This window comes from Anopheles cruzii, chromosome 3 (genome assembly GCF_943734635.1).
Source record: "Anopheles cruzii chromosome 3, idAnoCruzAS_RS32_06, whole genome shotgun sequence".
NCBI classification, from domain to species: Eukaryota; Metazoa; Arthropoda; class Insecta; order Diptera; family Culicidae; genus Anopheles; species Anopheles cruzii.
In genome coordinates, this window is record NC_069145.1 from 60146543 (window position 1) to 60161716 (window position 15174).

General features: G+C 49.3%; 4 protein-coding genes across 5 annotated transcripts in view; 1 reads left to right on the plus strand and 3 right to left on the minus strand.

Moving 5' to 3' along the window:
* LOC128274249 (histone acetyltransferase KAT7) overlaps positions 1-4506 on the minus strand; it is a 63909-nt gene extending 59403 nt beyond the window's left edge. The window contains exons 1-4 of the mRNA XM_053012376.1: positions 4489-4506; positions 4247-4433; positions 2177-4185; positions 1909-2103 (exon numbers count right to left, since the gene is read on the minus strand). Of these exons, the coding sequence (XP_052868336.1) occupies positions 1909-2103; positions 2177-4185; positions 4247-4433; positions 4489-4506 (2409 nt within the window). The remainder of the gene's footprint in view (positions 1-1908; positions 2104-2176; positions 4186-4246; positions 4434-4488) is intronic.
* On the plus strand, positions 4290-6356 carry LOC128274250 (glutaminyl-peptide cyclotransferase-like). Of its 2 annotated transcripts, XM_053012377.1 has the most exons (3): positions 4290-4451; positions 5004-5047; positions 5136-6356. In XM_053012377.1, the coding sequence occupies exons 1-3, from the start codon at positions 4397-4399 to the stop codon at positions 6072-6074; spliced, it is 1038 nt and encodes a 345-aa protein (XP_052868337.1). In that variant the 5' UTR covers positions 4290-4396; the 3' UTR covers positions 6075-6356. The 2 variants fall into 2 exon arrangements, with proteins under 2 accessions (XP_052868337.1, XP_052868338.1); XM_053012378.1 differs by lacking the exon at positions 4290-4451 and having other exon boundaries at positions 4891-5047.
* Positions 6357-7756: 1400 nt separating this feature from the next.
* Positions 7757-9314, minus strand: LOC128272810 (sphingosine-1-phosphate phosphatase 1-like). The gene is made up of 4 exons (XM_053010691.1): positions 8824-9314; positions 8495-8745; positions 8254-8426; positions 7757-8191 (listed from the first exon to the last, which is right to left on the minus strand). The coding sequence occupies exons 1-4, from the start codon at positions 9197-9199 to the stop codon at positions 7774-7776; spliced, it is 1218 nt and encodes a 405-aa protein (XP_052866651.1). The 5' UTR covers positions 9200-9314; the 3' UTR covers positions 7757-7773.
* Positions 9315-9506: 192 nt separating this feature from the next.
* On the minus strand, positions 9507-11625 carry LOC128272374 (CCR4-NOT transcription complex subunit 10). The gene is made up of 3 exons (XM_053010171.1): positions 11478-11625; positions 9933-11402; positions 9507-9867 (listed from the first exon to the last, which is right to left on the minus strand). Exons 1-3 carry the CDS (start codon positions 11564-11566, stop codon positions 9507-9509), a joined length of 1920 nt encoding a protein of 639 aa, XP_052866131.1. The 5' UTR covers positions 11567-11625.
* Between the last annotated feature and the right edge of the window lie 3549 nt (positions 11626-15174).

Below are 15174 nucleotides of genomic sequence, written 5' to 3' on the forward strand. Positions count from 1 at the left end.
CAATCATGACAAGATTTGCCTCAACCACTCCACGTGCAAGCCTCGGAAGACAGAACCAACACAAATGAGCAGCAGAAAGCGACCGGAAGACGCGGAAAAGGACGTTCACGTTCACGGGGATTTGACCATACGGCCCAGGTACGACGCCCTGTCCATTGTTCCGTCGATAAACCTGGGGTGGACGTTCCGCTAAATCCAACATTCACGTGCAACTTCACCGTGTTCACGACACTCGGGTGGCGAAAGGATTGTTTGGTGATCAGCGCTCCTGCATTTTGATTACTCCTCCGTACAAGTTTGGGGAAACACCCGGTCCGTCGGACCGGACCGGTCAAAGACCTTCGAATGTTAATTGCTTGTTTTGCTTTTCTCGCCTCATAAACTACCCCCGGCCGGTGCCGGGCAAAGTTTACAAGTATTCGGAAGCCGAAGAATCACCTCCATGGAAGCGACCAAGCAAAAAAGGCGAACTTTAATAAACTTTAGATAAAATAAACAGAAATAAATCACGCTCCCGGCTCGCCCTGTGCGCTGCACTCAATTTTGCGCACCTATCGTCGGTATAAACACACCTTTCGCGTAACCCGAACCCCGCATCGGAACGGGAGGGTCGAGCATTGAGATAACAGAATGCGGAGAAGAAGCGCTGAAAACATGTCCCCTCAACGGTCACTTTTGCAACTAAATGCAGTAAAATAATTAAAAACAAAACAGCTCCCTTCATCAGCATTCACAAAAGCATCCTCCGGGTGGTCCGTGTGGGACAGTTCGATACGATCGAGGGGGCGGTGACCAAACGAAAATGTCCAAAAATGTGTAGAAAGGTCCCGGCCGGCCGTTTGTCCGTCTGGTCCGTCCGTCGGCGAGACGCAGGGAGCGAGTGTGACGAACCAGGAAGCAAAAACCTTTACTTCCGCTATACTTCACGCCAAAGCACCGAATCGTGGTGTGGGATTGTGGCGCGTGGCGAGATGAAACGAACAGAAACAGGAACAGGAACAGACAGAGCGTACCACGAGACCAGCGCAGCAGACGCGCTGCTGCTGCTGCTGCTGCTGCTGCTGCTGCGGTGCCGCTGTCCCGTTCGATGGTTTGCGAACTCTCTCCCGGTTTTCGTCTGGTGTCGCGGTCATTGGCCTCGCCAGACGGGCGTTTACCGGCAGCCTTCGCCTCGGTGGTGGTGGTGGCTCGATGGTTGTCTGCGCCGTATATTTTAAACCGAACCGAACCGGGTCCGTACACCAACCTCGGGCTCGGCCCGAAAGGATACGCCACATGATGATGATGATGGTGCTGGTGGTGATGATTCATTCCATCCCGCTCTAGCGATCGTTATCTCACTTGATCTCATTTATCATCTACAATTTTCTCATTGTTAACCCATCTCTGTGACCTCTTTGCAGGTGGGGAACCAAGGCGCGTTGTGCGGAAGCTCGCAGTGGTTGGGTGTGTGTTTTTGTACGCCGATCGATTTGATTCGTCAAGGGCAGAAGCACTTTTCAGCTGCTTTCACGCGACACGCAGGCAAACGAGGTGATATGCATTGGAACTGAATTCCCGTATATAAAGAATGTGAGTCATATCAATCAAAAAGTCATCATAGGGATCGAAAATTCGATAAAATCGTAGAGCGAAGAGGACATTAAATGAGTGTAACGGTTTGGTTGAAAAAAATCACCGAAGCCGCAGTGAGTGGTGAAATATTTCAGCTTCGTGAAACGTTTGCCATCGAACGATAGAGGGCGCTGTCGGCGCAATATTCGTGATCAGTGATTCTTCCTTTTATCCAGCCATTACAACCGCAGAGACAAGGTTAATTTCTGTTTCTTACTGAAACAATCTATAACAACCAATGGCCAGACAACAATTAACGTTACGGATTATTCTAACAACCGGGTTTATGCTTACCTTGCTAAAATATCCCACCGTGTGGCATCCGTCGTTATCCGCGAGCGTCATCACGTAAAACAGGAACGGTTCCACATCGTAGTAGAGCGTTTTGTGGTCCAGAAAGAACTTGGCCAGCAAACACAGGTGCTGACAGTACTGTTTGTGGCGCTTGCCGTCTACCTGCCACACGCCAAGTTTGTTTTTGCGATAGATCTAAAAGTGCAAAACGAAAGCACATAAAAATACGGACCATTTGGAGGCTCTCTCCGCCCCTGCTTCCTACTACCTCATCACCCGGTGGATGCCGCCAGACGCATTTGGCCGCGTGCCGCTTCATGCCCACCTCAGACTTTTGGTACCGCAGGCAGAACTCGCACAAATAAAGCTTGGGAAGCCGCGTGGCATCATCGGGGTACGGCGATTGATACCAAACCTGCATACAGTGGCGACCCATCGAGATGTACTTCGTACCCTTCCCCGTCACCATGTCGCCCAGCTCCTTGTCGATGCTTTCACTCGATAGCGCCTGTGCTTCCCGGAACAATTGCAGATCGTAATCGGGCACGAGACCCTCCAGATTGGGCTCGGGTTCGATTTCGTTACCGTCGCGATCGAGAAGCGGCTTCGGTCGTTCCGTACCCGGTCCTGGTGGCGGTGGCGGTGAGGGCTTAAACCGCAACCGTATGTCGCGAACCTTTTGCGCGTAAACCTTCTGGTCGGGAGTTTGAATCTTCTTCGAATTCTCATACACCGGCACCGAACGGCGGCGCTCCTCTTCGCGCTGTTTACGCTCCACCAGCAGCTGCTTCGTTTGTTCGATGGTCATGTTGTGGTACATCGGGCAGGCTTCCAGCGTAAAGTGTTTCTCGAAGACACCGCCCATGTGGCCGAGCGAATCGCACTTTTCCACCGGACAGCGCCGCTCGATTGGCGCCTCCTCGACGACCGATTCCTTCGGTTTATCGTTCAACCGCTTGCTGGTACTCAAACTGGCCAGATTGTTCTTGGCCTTACCCTTCGATGAGGCGCCTGGTGGTTTCTTGACCGGACTCTTTGATGCCGACCGGTGCTTCACACTATCCGCTTCCGAGTCCGTATCGGAAGCATTCTTCCCGAGCAGATGCTTGGATTTGCGCGTGCTCGCCGAGCGCGTCAACTTGCGGGTCTGTTTGGTTGTTTCCGTGTCCGACCCAGACCCACCGGCTACCGCTGGCGTCGTCGACGCGGCGTCTTTTGAGTTCGTTTTCTGAGGTGTTCGTTCGAGTATCCGCTTGATGGGATTGGTGGAATTTTTCAACTGTGGCATTACGGCTGGCGAGGGTGATGAGTCGTCGGACGATTCCGTTTCCGAATCCGTCGTTCCGCTGGATGACGAATCGCTTGAGCTGGACGTGGCCGATGAGAGGTTTGTCACGGGCGACTTTACCGATTTATTTGCGGCAACTGGCGGGCTCACTTTACTGTTGCCACTTCCGGCGGCCGGTTGTGGTTTTACTTGCGCCACAGGTTTCATTGCGCTGGTTGCCTGAAGCGAAGCTTTACGTGGCCGACCACGGCCACGCAGCTGGGCCGAGCAGGAGTTGATTGCCGAGCTGCCCGATCCGGAAGCATTCTTATCGGACTGATCGGATCCACCGCCCCCGGCTGGCCCACCACCGCCCGGCGCAGCATTGCCGCACGTTGAACTGGAGCTTGACGTTCGCCGATCATTCAAGTCCTGCGTTTCAGGCGCTTTATCGTCGTCCGATTCCGATGAATTAACGGGTGAGAAAATACTTTTCTTTTTTGCCTTCGTTGCCGGCGTGATCGTGGGGGCATTAGGGGTGGCCTTTTTTACACCAACGCCACTACCGGCCGATCCGTTGTTGTTGGGTTTGTGTAAACTTTTCACCACGGTGCTTGCCTTGGCTGCGCCCTTCGTAAGGGGGGCCACGCCCGTGTGATGGTGCTGTTGCTGCTGTTGCTTGATGACGGAGGGCGGTACTTTGCCCCCGGTGATCGGTACAGACGCCGACGTTTTCGCATCCTTCCCAAGAGTCGGTTTTTTCTTCCCCAAATCAGCCGATGGGCCTTTTTTCTGAGACCCAGTGGGCTTTGCTTGGCTCGGTCCGGGTTCAGAGTCATCGTCGTCGGTTGAAGAAATGGAACTTTTCGACAGCTTCTTTTGCTTAGCCGCATTCTGCCGTTCCTTGGCGGCCTCAGCCCTACTATTCGTTCCTCCTAGCTTGCTGGCTACGGCCGCTGCTTCGGAACTACGACGACGCACAACTTTATCGTTGGTTTTCGACAGCGAAGCTAAAAATAGTGAGTCAAAATGAAAAGCCGATCATCACGCGACTCTGGCACTCAGTGTTACCGTTCGTGCTAGAGCCGGCAGGTGCTGCATTAGTTCCGTTGTTGCGAGATGTTGGTTCCTGCGAGCTAGACGAATCACTTTCGCTGCTGGAACTGCCGGAGTCGGAACCGCCGGAACTTCCCGAATCCGAGCCGCTTGAGCTGGAGTCCGATGAACTGGCGCTACTGGACTCGGTTGTGCTGGTCGACTGGCAAGAGACCAATTCGTAAGTATCAGTTTAACACCTCAAATTTCGCAGTTACCTTCTTCCGGTGGGGCATTTTGTCTAAACAATTTTACACTAAACACTACGAAACAATTGACAATTGTGTTTATTTGACACAATTTGACCCTTCGGCTAGAACAACCATAACGCCCGCTCGGCCTTGAAGCTAGGGGTTTTGGAGCACAACGAAACGAATGCTAAAATTGAAAATCGAGCGAAATTTGGCACCTTATAAAACAAATATACATTCATACACAATTTATCGACTCATACAAGATCAATTAAGATTTTACGAACGAAAAAGCGTGACATCACACCATATCCACTATAACGGAACGCGCTAGCTGCAGGGTCGTTTGTTTATATACAAGAATTTGGGATTCGATAAAAAGTCACAACAGACGGAACGGAAAAGTCAATCGTGGAACGGAAATCTTGGGGAACGGTTCAAAATTTTGGGGAACGGCCACCAAAAAAAGCGTCTAATCGCGCCTTGTGATAATATCAATCAACCCAAAATGCCACGAGTACATACTCTCCTTTATTTACTAGTGATAGCACTCATTGCCTCGCACTCGCACGCCCAGAAAAATGTGGTAAGTAAATTGGTTAGTCACCTCTGCCGAAAAAAGAGGCAACCACGTCGCGTCGTCGTGGCCTTGATTGATCATTATTTGCTTTTAGCAACGGCACGCTCCGTCGCAACTTTCCGTCGATGGCCTTCACCGGTTGGCAGAGGCTCCCATGTCGTCTTTGGATGAGGCGTTGAGCAAGCTGCTGGTCGAACGAGTGGTCGGCACGGACAGCCACGAAGGAGTGAAAAACTTCCTTATCGACCACATGCGCCAACTATCGTGGACGGTTGAGGTGGATGAGTTCGAAGACACGGTGCCCATTTTCGGCAAGCTACAGTTTTCGAACGTGATCGCTACACTCAACCCGAACGCGCAACGAAACCTCGTGCTGGCGTGCCACTATGACAGCAAATACTTTCCGAATCAAGGATTCATCGGTGCCACCGATTCGGCCGTTCCTTGCGCGATGATGCTGACCATCGCCAGCTCGATGAGCCCGTACCTTGCAGCCGTGCGCGAAAACGCGGACGTAGGTCTCCAATTCATTTTCTTCGACGGCGAGGAAGCTTTCGAGCGCTGGACCGCCACGGATTCGATTTACGGTGCGCGTCACCTGGCGGCGCGGTGGGAGCAGGAGGATCGTCTGAAAACGATGGACATGCTGGTCCTGCTCGATCTGCTCGATATGCCGGAGCCGAAATTTTACAGTTACTTCCCCGAAACGGAAAAGTGGTACGTGCAGCTCATATCGGCCGAGAAACGGCTCGACGAGGTGAGCCACCTCGAAAACTACAGTACGAGCAGTGTGTCCCCGAAGCAGCAAACCATCGCTTACTTCCAGCCCCATTCCTTCAGTGCCGGCATTGAAGACGATCACATTCCGTTCCTACGGCGGGGCGTACCAGTTTTGCACATAATTCCGAGTCCGTTCCCGGATGTTTGGCACCAACCGACCGACAACGCAGATATCGTTGATTTACCGACGGTTCGGAACTTGGTTCGGGTATTTCGCGTATTCATTGCCGAATACCTGCACTTACCTTTGTGACGCTCGCAGGACGAATTGTAACAGCAATTCGTCGCCAGAACGGTCATTGGTGTAGATAGTACTTATGTCGTGATTGACCATTTTTAACTGTTTTTACAAAGCTATACGGTACCAGCCATTCCGACGTACTAGTTCCTCCTAGGGAAACGTGAAGCATATCGCAAAAACTGCCTTTTGGCCCATTGTGCAATACACAAAGATTGTTGATTCCACGGTAAATTGTAAAGTTGAATAGGTGGTGGAGGCAAAAAGTTTACACGCTAAAAACCAAACACCCTGTGACCTTGGCAATAAATACGTTTTTTATCGAACGAAGGTTGCGTGTCGTGCTTATCGTTTTATTCCATGGTGCTGGGCCAATTATTCTATTAACTCAAGCATAGTTTGTTTTCCGTAAAACGAATTACTGTAAGAAACAAAAAAGGAACCGATTGCATTTATTTATGACGAAAATGCAGAGTTCACGATCATGTTCAGCGATCGCGTGTGAATCCATTCTATCCATTGTCTATTGTAAAGTTATCTCACGAACCTGATCACCTTCATAATAACCACGAACTTATTGTTGATTTGCACAAAACACTGTACAATATCATTAAACCTGCCAGAATGATTGTTGAATGTTTAAAATTATCACCCAAATGAGTGAGTTCTACCTCTCAACTATCTCAACAAATTTGCATACAAAATTTGTTCGTCAAACGCTACATTTCTTTTAGCTTTTGAGCATGTCAAACTGAGCGAAAAAATAAAAAGCATCGTTATCTAAGTTTAAATTCATAATTTATTTTTCTAAAAGGCGCTTTTCATGTCATTTGAATTTAGATTCGACATGATTGGTCAAAACGGCTGGAAGCAAATTTGATTTTAGTTTCCTTTATTATTGGCTCCATTACCTCACTACACTACACTACACCTATACCACGCGTGAAGCTTAATTCGTCACGAAATGATTTGTCTTTGAAACTTTAGCTACAAAACGTTCTGTATCTTTCACTTTATTGCTTCCTGTTCGACTGACGCTGGCCTACTTCTCCTATCATTTCCTCACGGAGACTAGAATACTTTGCATTTGCTGGCCCATTTTAGGGCCTTACGAGGAAGAGACGCTGCTTTCGATTTGGTCGTACCAGGGGGAAGGGCTATCTGGCAGTTTGAATTCGTTGTAATTGGTGTGCGGTTCGCCAGTTGCGCTAAGTAAGCTCGAATTTTTCAAACAATCGTCCCTTCGAGTCCTTCGCAATGCCGAGGAAGCCGTTCAAGGGACATGATGATGATGAATGATTAACTAATTGCATTATTATAAGTCGGGAATGTGTAGATCTTTGTGGCAATTTGTGCTCGTGGAGAAAGTGAGATTAGAGTCTGAAAAGGAGTATCGGAAACTACAAATTTGTCATATGATTTGTTCACATGTATCGTATACTACGAAAGTAGCTTATTGCAAGTGAGTGTAGCGATCATTGTGACGCTATTCAAAGTTGCTTGATAAGTGCGTAGCATAAGCCAGTGGAGAACGGGTTCTGTGTGTTCCACAAATCAGTACGGTCCTGTTTGTACTGCTTTTTTGTTAGCTACTGGAAGAATTGTGATGATGCAGTGTCCTAGAAACTAAAGAGCCCCACCCGTACCAGGGTGGTGGATGGAATGTAATGTGTTTTGCGCTTCGCGATAACTACACTAGCTCTTTCTTGCGTAATTAGATTTCCGTGTAGAAATCCGGCCGCCCGATATTGAGCAGCTTGAATACACTGGGTAGCAGGTACTGCGTGTTGAAGCCGATCACACCGTAGGTGAACAGTTTGTACGACAGTTCGACGATGATTTTGTTCTTGTTCTCGAGTGTGTTCTCCGATTGGCGCAACTCGTTCTTGTCTCGTCCGAGCAGAAAGCACACGAACGCATAGGAAATCGATTTGGCGAAAGCACGCGAAGCCACGATACAACACAGACCAAGGACGGTGCGCAGCAGTAACAACCCGAGCATCGAGTACGACGGCCAGATGACTTCGTACGGTGGTGGTTGAATCGGTTGCTGGAACTCGCCCAAATGATAGTGCAACCATGCACCCAATTCGATGCCGGCACAAACGCTCACCGTCAGCGCTGTGTCGCCTCTGAAGTGGAAAAAGCTTGCAATGGTCAAAGAGAAGAACAAGATGGGCGTGCACTCGGTTACCTGGTTGGGGTCCATTTACCCGAATCCGGATAAAACACAATCAGCAGGATCGATATGGACAGCACGAACAGTGGCGACCATCGGGATGTGACGACTATGATATCCAGCCGATCGACTAACGGAATCAAAGGAATCATCAATAAAATCACCAGCAATAATCCTGCAATAATGTCCTGCAAAGGGCCTGGGTTGTTAGGTTGTGTTAATACGGCTTGGGCCGTTCTTCGTGTGCCATGCTCACCAATACGCTGTGCATTCCAAGGTACACTCGGCTTACGCAAATCACCGCACACCAAACTACCGCTATCGCCAGTCCGATGGGCAAGGAGTAGATGTACCGATTGTGGGTATAGATCAGCACGGAAAACGGAATCGCTACCGAGACCATCGCGTGCGTCGAGGGCATACCATATTCCAGGCCCCACTTTTTCTGCAACCTAGCCACAGGATACACTGGTCGTGGCCATCGTATAATGTCCTTAAGGCTTTGCCCTAGAAAAACAAATATTTAAAGTATTATTCGTAGACAACGCGTCGGCCACTCGGGGACCTGGCTAGCGTATCTCGTACCAACATACATAATCGCGGACCAAAGCATAACCACCCGCCGCCCGACGGCACTGTCGACATTCCAAAACCAGAAAGGGATAAACGTGGCGTAGAAGATCTCATCGCCCAGCTCGGTGCCGACGATGAACAGCACATACCAAAAATAGTTAGTCACACGATAAGCATTATCATTGATCTTTTTCTTGTCACCACCATGATTCACGGTGGCGCACCCATTCGCCAATCCATTGCTTTGCACGCCGTTTCGAGTCGGTGTCGCTGACTTCCCGTTCGTCAAAGGTTCCTTCGCGTGGTTCCGTTCGTAAACGATTCCAAAGTATTCCTGGACCTTCACGACCAGCTCCGGGCTTTTGAGATACTCCAAGAAGGTGTACATTTTGGCCGTTATCTTCCACTATCTACGTCCACGTTGGAGTCTCGTGTGACGGAGCAGCCCTGTGCCGCAGGTCGACACGCGGTCACGCAACTTTACCCTTACCTTTGCCCACCAAAGACCCGGAATGCACCCGGCGGACAAAACCAACAACAGGAATTCTCGGACCCGGAGCCGAAATCCGACCACCGTGTTGCGGATGAAAGTCTTCACACGAACGTCAAATCCGTTCGTTTGACAGCTGTTTGTTTTTTTTTCGGAACGAATCATAAACCGGAAAATATGATTGGTTTGAAAACAATTTTATTGCTCAAATTAGATGCGGCGTATCGTATCGTATTAACAGTCGAACTTTGTCGTAGTTTCCCAGCAGCAGTTCCTGGTACACATTCAACATTTTAAGGTTGGGCACTACCAGCGGGTGATTGCAAGCGTTCATCGAAACTTTCGCCTGTTCGTAGTCACCTTTTAGCATTAATATCACCGCTCGGTTGTAGTGCATGACGGTTTGGGCTGCATCGGCCGAATTCACGTTCCAATGTGGCGAAGCTCGCATACCGAAATCGTCTCCGGTCAGCTCACTGATAAACTTCGGCTCCAGATAGTTGAGCGCCTCTAGTGGGCGATTCATCATGACCAACGCTTCCGCAGAATACATGTGCGACAGTAACCTGTGTTAAAAAGGGGGCCGATTAAAATTTAATAAACATTTAAAATGCTATGCACACACACGCACAGGTATGATTGCGGGAGTTCCTTCACGGTGAGCATCTGTTTGGCGTACTTTAACGCCAAGCTGTATTCGCCAAGGCTGTTGAGCACGTAACTGTACGCCGCCAGAACGGCGCACTTTAGTTTGTTGAACGAGGCCAGCTTCATCGGCAACGAAGGATTGCAGGGCACCCCCTCGTACACCTTATCCCACGCCACCGTCCGGTCCCAGTTTTCCGTCTGCCGCACAAGTTCCGCTTCGTGCAGCTCGAGCAACGTCACAGAATTGCGCAGACAGAGCGCCCCAAACTCGAGCGTCGTGGCGGGAATCGCGAGCGATTGGTTACCGTCCAGGACGGGCGTTTTCGGGGCTGGGCTTAGAACGTACTTCCTGTGCACACCGTTTCCGACGGAACCTTGTGAAATGTTTTTCTTTTGCTTCAGCCTCTCCTGCCGGTGCACCATTATGCAGCACTCGGCCAGCCGCAGCCAGAGCCGCGGATTGTTGTGGAACGAGTTCAGCACAATCAGCAAACATTCGAACGCTTCCTTTGGCCGCTGCAAGTGAAGCAGAGCCAGCCCGTGGTTGTACAGGATTTCCGGTCGCTTTGTGGCACCGACACAGTACAGTGGCGAACCCTCCACCTTCTCCGTGGACGTATCCTCGGTGGCGGATTGATCGAAGAGCAGCGCTTGCTGGAAGAACCGAGCGGCGAGCGCGTAGTGCTTGACCGAAAAGTGGATCACGCCCATATCGTTGGCCAGCACCGTGTTTTGATCTTCACCGTGTCGCTGTACGCTCACCGGGTCGTTGGTGAACTGTTTCGACAGCTCCTTGGCCGCCATCTGATAGTCGTTGCCCAGAAAGTACTGATGCCCTTTCAGTATCGAGTACTCGGAAGTGTCTTCCAACGGAATCGACATGTTCTTCTTCCCATTGAGCAGATTCGAACGAATCAATATCAGCCGGAACTCCTTGCGAAACTCCTCGAACTGCAGCTCGGAGATGTCCTTCCGGCTCTCGTTATCGATCAGCGGTTCGTCCTCGTCCGAGTCGCTCAGTATGGCGTAAACCTGGATGCCCAAGCGATTCTGCAGCATCCCCAGCAACCGGTTCGCCTTCTTCGGTTGATTTGTGTCGAGCAGGAGGTGCACCGTGAAAATACCGGCCCTCCGCAGCAGATAATCATCCAGCCGATCAAAGTGGGTCATCACAGCCAGCATAATCTTTAGAGCGGCCAACGGTTGCTTGAAGTGGTACAGGACGATCGCCTGGTTCACATACGCGGCACACGATTCACGGTCTTTGATTTCCACCGCACGTATTTCTCCCAGCAATCCCGTGTGCTGTGTCATAGCGCTGCGGAACTGATCGTAGCGCCGGAGATCACTGTTGTAGAACTCCAGCACCGACTTGTTGTGCAGCACCTTTGGATTTGCGTCCTGGGTTTTCTGCAACTTTTGCAGCGTTTTCAGGCATGCTTGGTAATCGGCTCTTCGGGAGACGATGAATGAGTTTGGGTGTAAGTCGGGGCTTCAGTAGGTGCTGTGGCTTCCGTAAACTACTTACTTTTGAAACTCGATAAACGCTTGGTGTTCAAGATCACGTTCTTGATCAGTCAGAGACGCCTTTTTGGCCGCTTGATTTGGCTCCGCCATTGCATTAAATCTGAAAAAGATATCGATATTTCCGGAATCCAAAGATTTTCGGACCCAAAACAAAATACTGCGCGAGATTGTTTGTTGGTGACGGAAACCAAAACTGACAGCTGAATAGTTGCTGAATAGGAGAAGTAGGACGCTCGTTTCATATTTCTTTTAAGCTAAGCATTTTATAATTATTTCCTTTAGAATGCCAATAAATCAATGCTATATAAAAATAAATAATTTAAAAAAAAAAATGCTTTTTTTTTTGCTTTTTAAATATTTTTCAATTTCGAATTGCACGAATTTCGAATCAATTTCGAAATTTTATAGCACACGACAGAAGTTACGCCCCGGTGACATTTCTACAGTGTAAACGTCAGGGCTGTCAGTGGCGATTTTAGAATTTTGAATTCATTGGTTCGCGTACGCCTTTTTTTCCTGAATTTTGCGGCTTCCTGAATTTTCCTGTCGTTTCATGTCGTTTCATGTCTAGATTGTGCTAAACTACGTGCGCTTCGATTGAATGTCCTGTGATTGATCGAGTGTCCTGTGCAGAAAACTGCGTCCCTTCGGAAGGTAAATCTTGTACGCGCCGTGAGAGTGGATTTTGTGTGTGCACAGGAAATCAGCGATTTGCACCTGGATCGGTGTTTCTACAACTGTGACCAGTTTGAGGTAAGAACCTTCTACCTTCCGAACCTTCGTGAGTCTTTTAGAAATGGTTTCCCAATGGTAATATGTGCATTATCGCCGGAAAATGGAAGGCAAATGGCATGGAATGGAAGCATTTTGGCACAGCATCCTGCGACGCACAGGACGTCAAACACCGAACTCACAAATACACCGAAAATGTGCGGTTACCGGCACCCTCCCTCGAGGATTCGCTGCTCTCACGGGCCTATTTTTCCTACAACCGCCCCACACGCCCGGAATGCCGGCCCAACGGCCGGCACAACTCGGAAGCGATCAATTATTCTACTACTTGCGGGCGAAGGTGGTTAGCGATGGGATTAATTGTTTAAAATTGGCTTTCGTGCCACTCCGCGCGCGCGGTGAAGGAAACGGGAATTGGGAATAAAGAACGCGCTGCTTCGACCCGGCAACAGCGCACCAGTGGAATCGAACGAAAGAGGCGGCGGCAGAGGCGTCTGAACGGGGCCGAATCCAGTTTTTGGGCTATGCTTTGTTGCTTCGGGCATTTTTCTTCTTTCCCTTCGTTGCCTTTCTTGTGTCCGTCAATGTACACTACCACATGTGCACGCCATGCTTCGCTGGAGTTCGATGTATTTATGCTTTTGTACGATTTTGCAGAGTTCTCTCTCGCGACTCTCCCACCATACTGTTTGTGTGTGTGTGTTTGCACTGTGCCTGAGCGACATATGCTAGAGGGAGGCAGCATAGAATGATTCTATGTTGTTTATACCAACGCAATACAAAGTCGCTTGTCGCACGACGACTTAGCATCGCGGTTTCTTACGTCAATCGCGAGCACATTTTGCCAACTTTTAAATGGCAGCAAAACTCCCTTTTCTGTTCGCGTCCGGCCAACTTGTCGGTTTGCAACCGTATAGAGAGAGAGAGAGAGAGAGAGAGAGAGAGAGAAAAAGACAGCCGTTCGACTCGGTAGTTATGGCAACGAGTGGTGCTGCCGGCTTGCAGAGAAAAGGTAACACCGTGAGCGAATGCGAGCGAACGGAGAGAAGGATCGGTTTATGCTAGAAACTGGCACGATGAATGAGATTTAAATCTGGCCGATTTACCGGTGGTGGTCATGCTGAAAATATCCGATCGAAATCAAATTGGCCAACTCTTGCACCTATCGGGAGATTTGTTGAACATGTATTGGTCAATTCATAACACGTCCTCAATATGAAGTTTTACGAAATAATTTTTTATACGCCATATTTGCCTCCTAATTTGTTGACCACATTTTATAAAAGACCAATCGTACTTGTACCGCCAAGTTCCATTCCAGTTGCCCGTAGGAAAAAACCAATGCTGAAGTGCTTGGGCTGAGAATGTACGGCGGAGCAATTAAATATAACCTTGAATCAAGTTTCTACTCCACCAGAATGCCATTAGATGGGCTGGCCTGTGTCCGATCCGGTGGAAGTAATGAATCTCTGGTAGCGTGTAATGCTTTGTTGAAAAAAAAAAACCATCCAGCACCGCGTTAGGTTCAACCGGAACTGGTCCAATAAACCTACGGTCCGTATCTATCGCCCGCCACTGCGGCGTTGATCGGAACCCGCGTGGCTGTATCAGATTTTGATGGTTCTCTCATTCTACTCAATTCATAACCCCCCGTAACATTGACCCCGTAATTCACCGGGACGCGGTACGTTTCTCTGTTCTGTACAGCATAAAGGTCAAAACGTCATCAAGATTGGGGGTAACTTCGGAACTGAAAATTCGGACAACCACAAAATGCTCTATGGGTTAGTGGGCGACAAGTATCGATGGTGTTTGTTTTGCATCAGCCGAAAGTGCGAGGATCGTTACCGTGTTAAATATACACCCCAGGAGATTGATGTTACCGGGATGTCTGGTTGTTTGAGGTACCACAGAAGGAATTGGAGTAACGTAGGACGTCGAATGGCGGATAGTCTGCAACCCTTTGATGTCCAAAATATCTGTCTGAAAGGTTCGTGAAGAGACGAATTCCAAGAAAGAAGACCAATTTTGATCTACCAAAACATCAAATAGACGGGTCGACCCGAGTGTTGTCTGTTAGCCCTTCTTTCCTTTCTTCATATCGACATAAGAACAAGCCATTTTATGAGGGAACAACAGCAACGGACAACATTTAAAAAGAAAGTAAATCACAGCAATATTCCTTGCGATTTATTCTGTTAAATAATAAAACAGAACAACGCACGAAATTCACGAAGCTCCTACGTCGCAGGTCGTAACATCCGATGGGGAATCCGAACGCCACAAGTAACGAACGAAATGAAGAAACGATACAAAAAAACATTACCATCCCTCGGTAGTCGGCGTCGCCATAGATGGAATTAAACGGTGCGATGTTCGGCGCGTAATCCTCTCTCTGAGGCCGCCACTGGGAGCGTGTGCAGAACTCGCGGATTGGGCATTCAACAACGCGCCACGGCGTGGAGCTGAAATTTTAATGTTCCACCTCACGACCGCCCCACTCTGTGGCCGCCCTTTCGTTGTTCTCTACTACTACACCCCATGGCGCGCCATGTGCTCTCCTTTCTTAATGTAGGTCTAGCCGAGAGAGTTGTACAGGCCACCGGAGCTGCCGTGGAGTGCCCGCCAGTTGGTGTGTGGATGCTGTTTGAAACACTTTCATGATCAACATCATCATCATCATCACCACCGTCATTGCACGTTGTGTACAATGAGATGGCAGCAGATGTTGCGCCTGCCCGTTCCCGATTGGGTGACTCATCGGGCCGATGGCTCTCTATGCTGTGGAAACGGTAGATAGCAACAAAAAGTTCTCGATACGGTGGTATATGGACACCAATAGCGAATCTCTACCTAGTGGCAGCTCCGGGGACAGCGGTTTGTTGCTGTCAGCTAGGAGGTCACGGGTTCCACTCTTGTTGCATTATTGGGACTATCTTTTCTAAGATTAGAGGATTGACCAATAA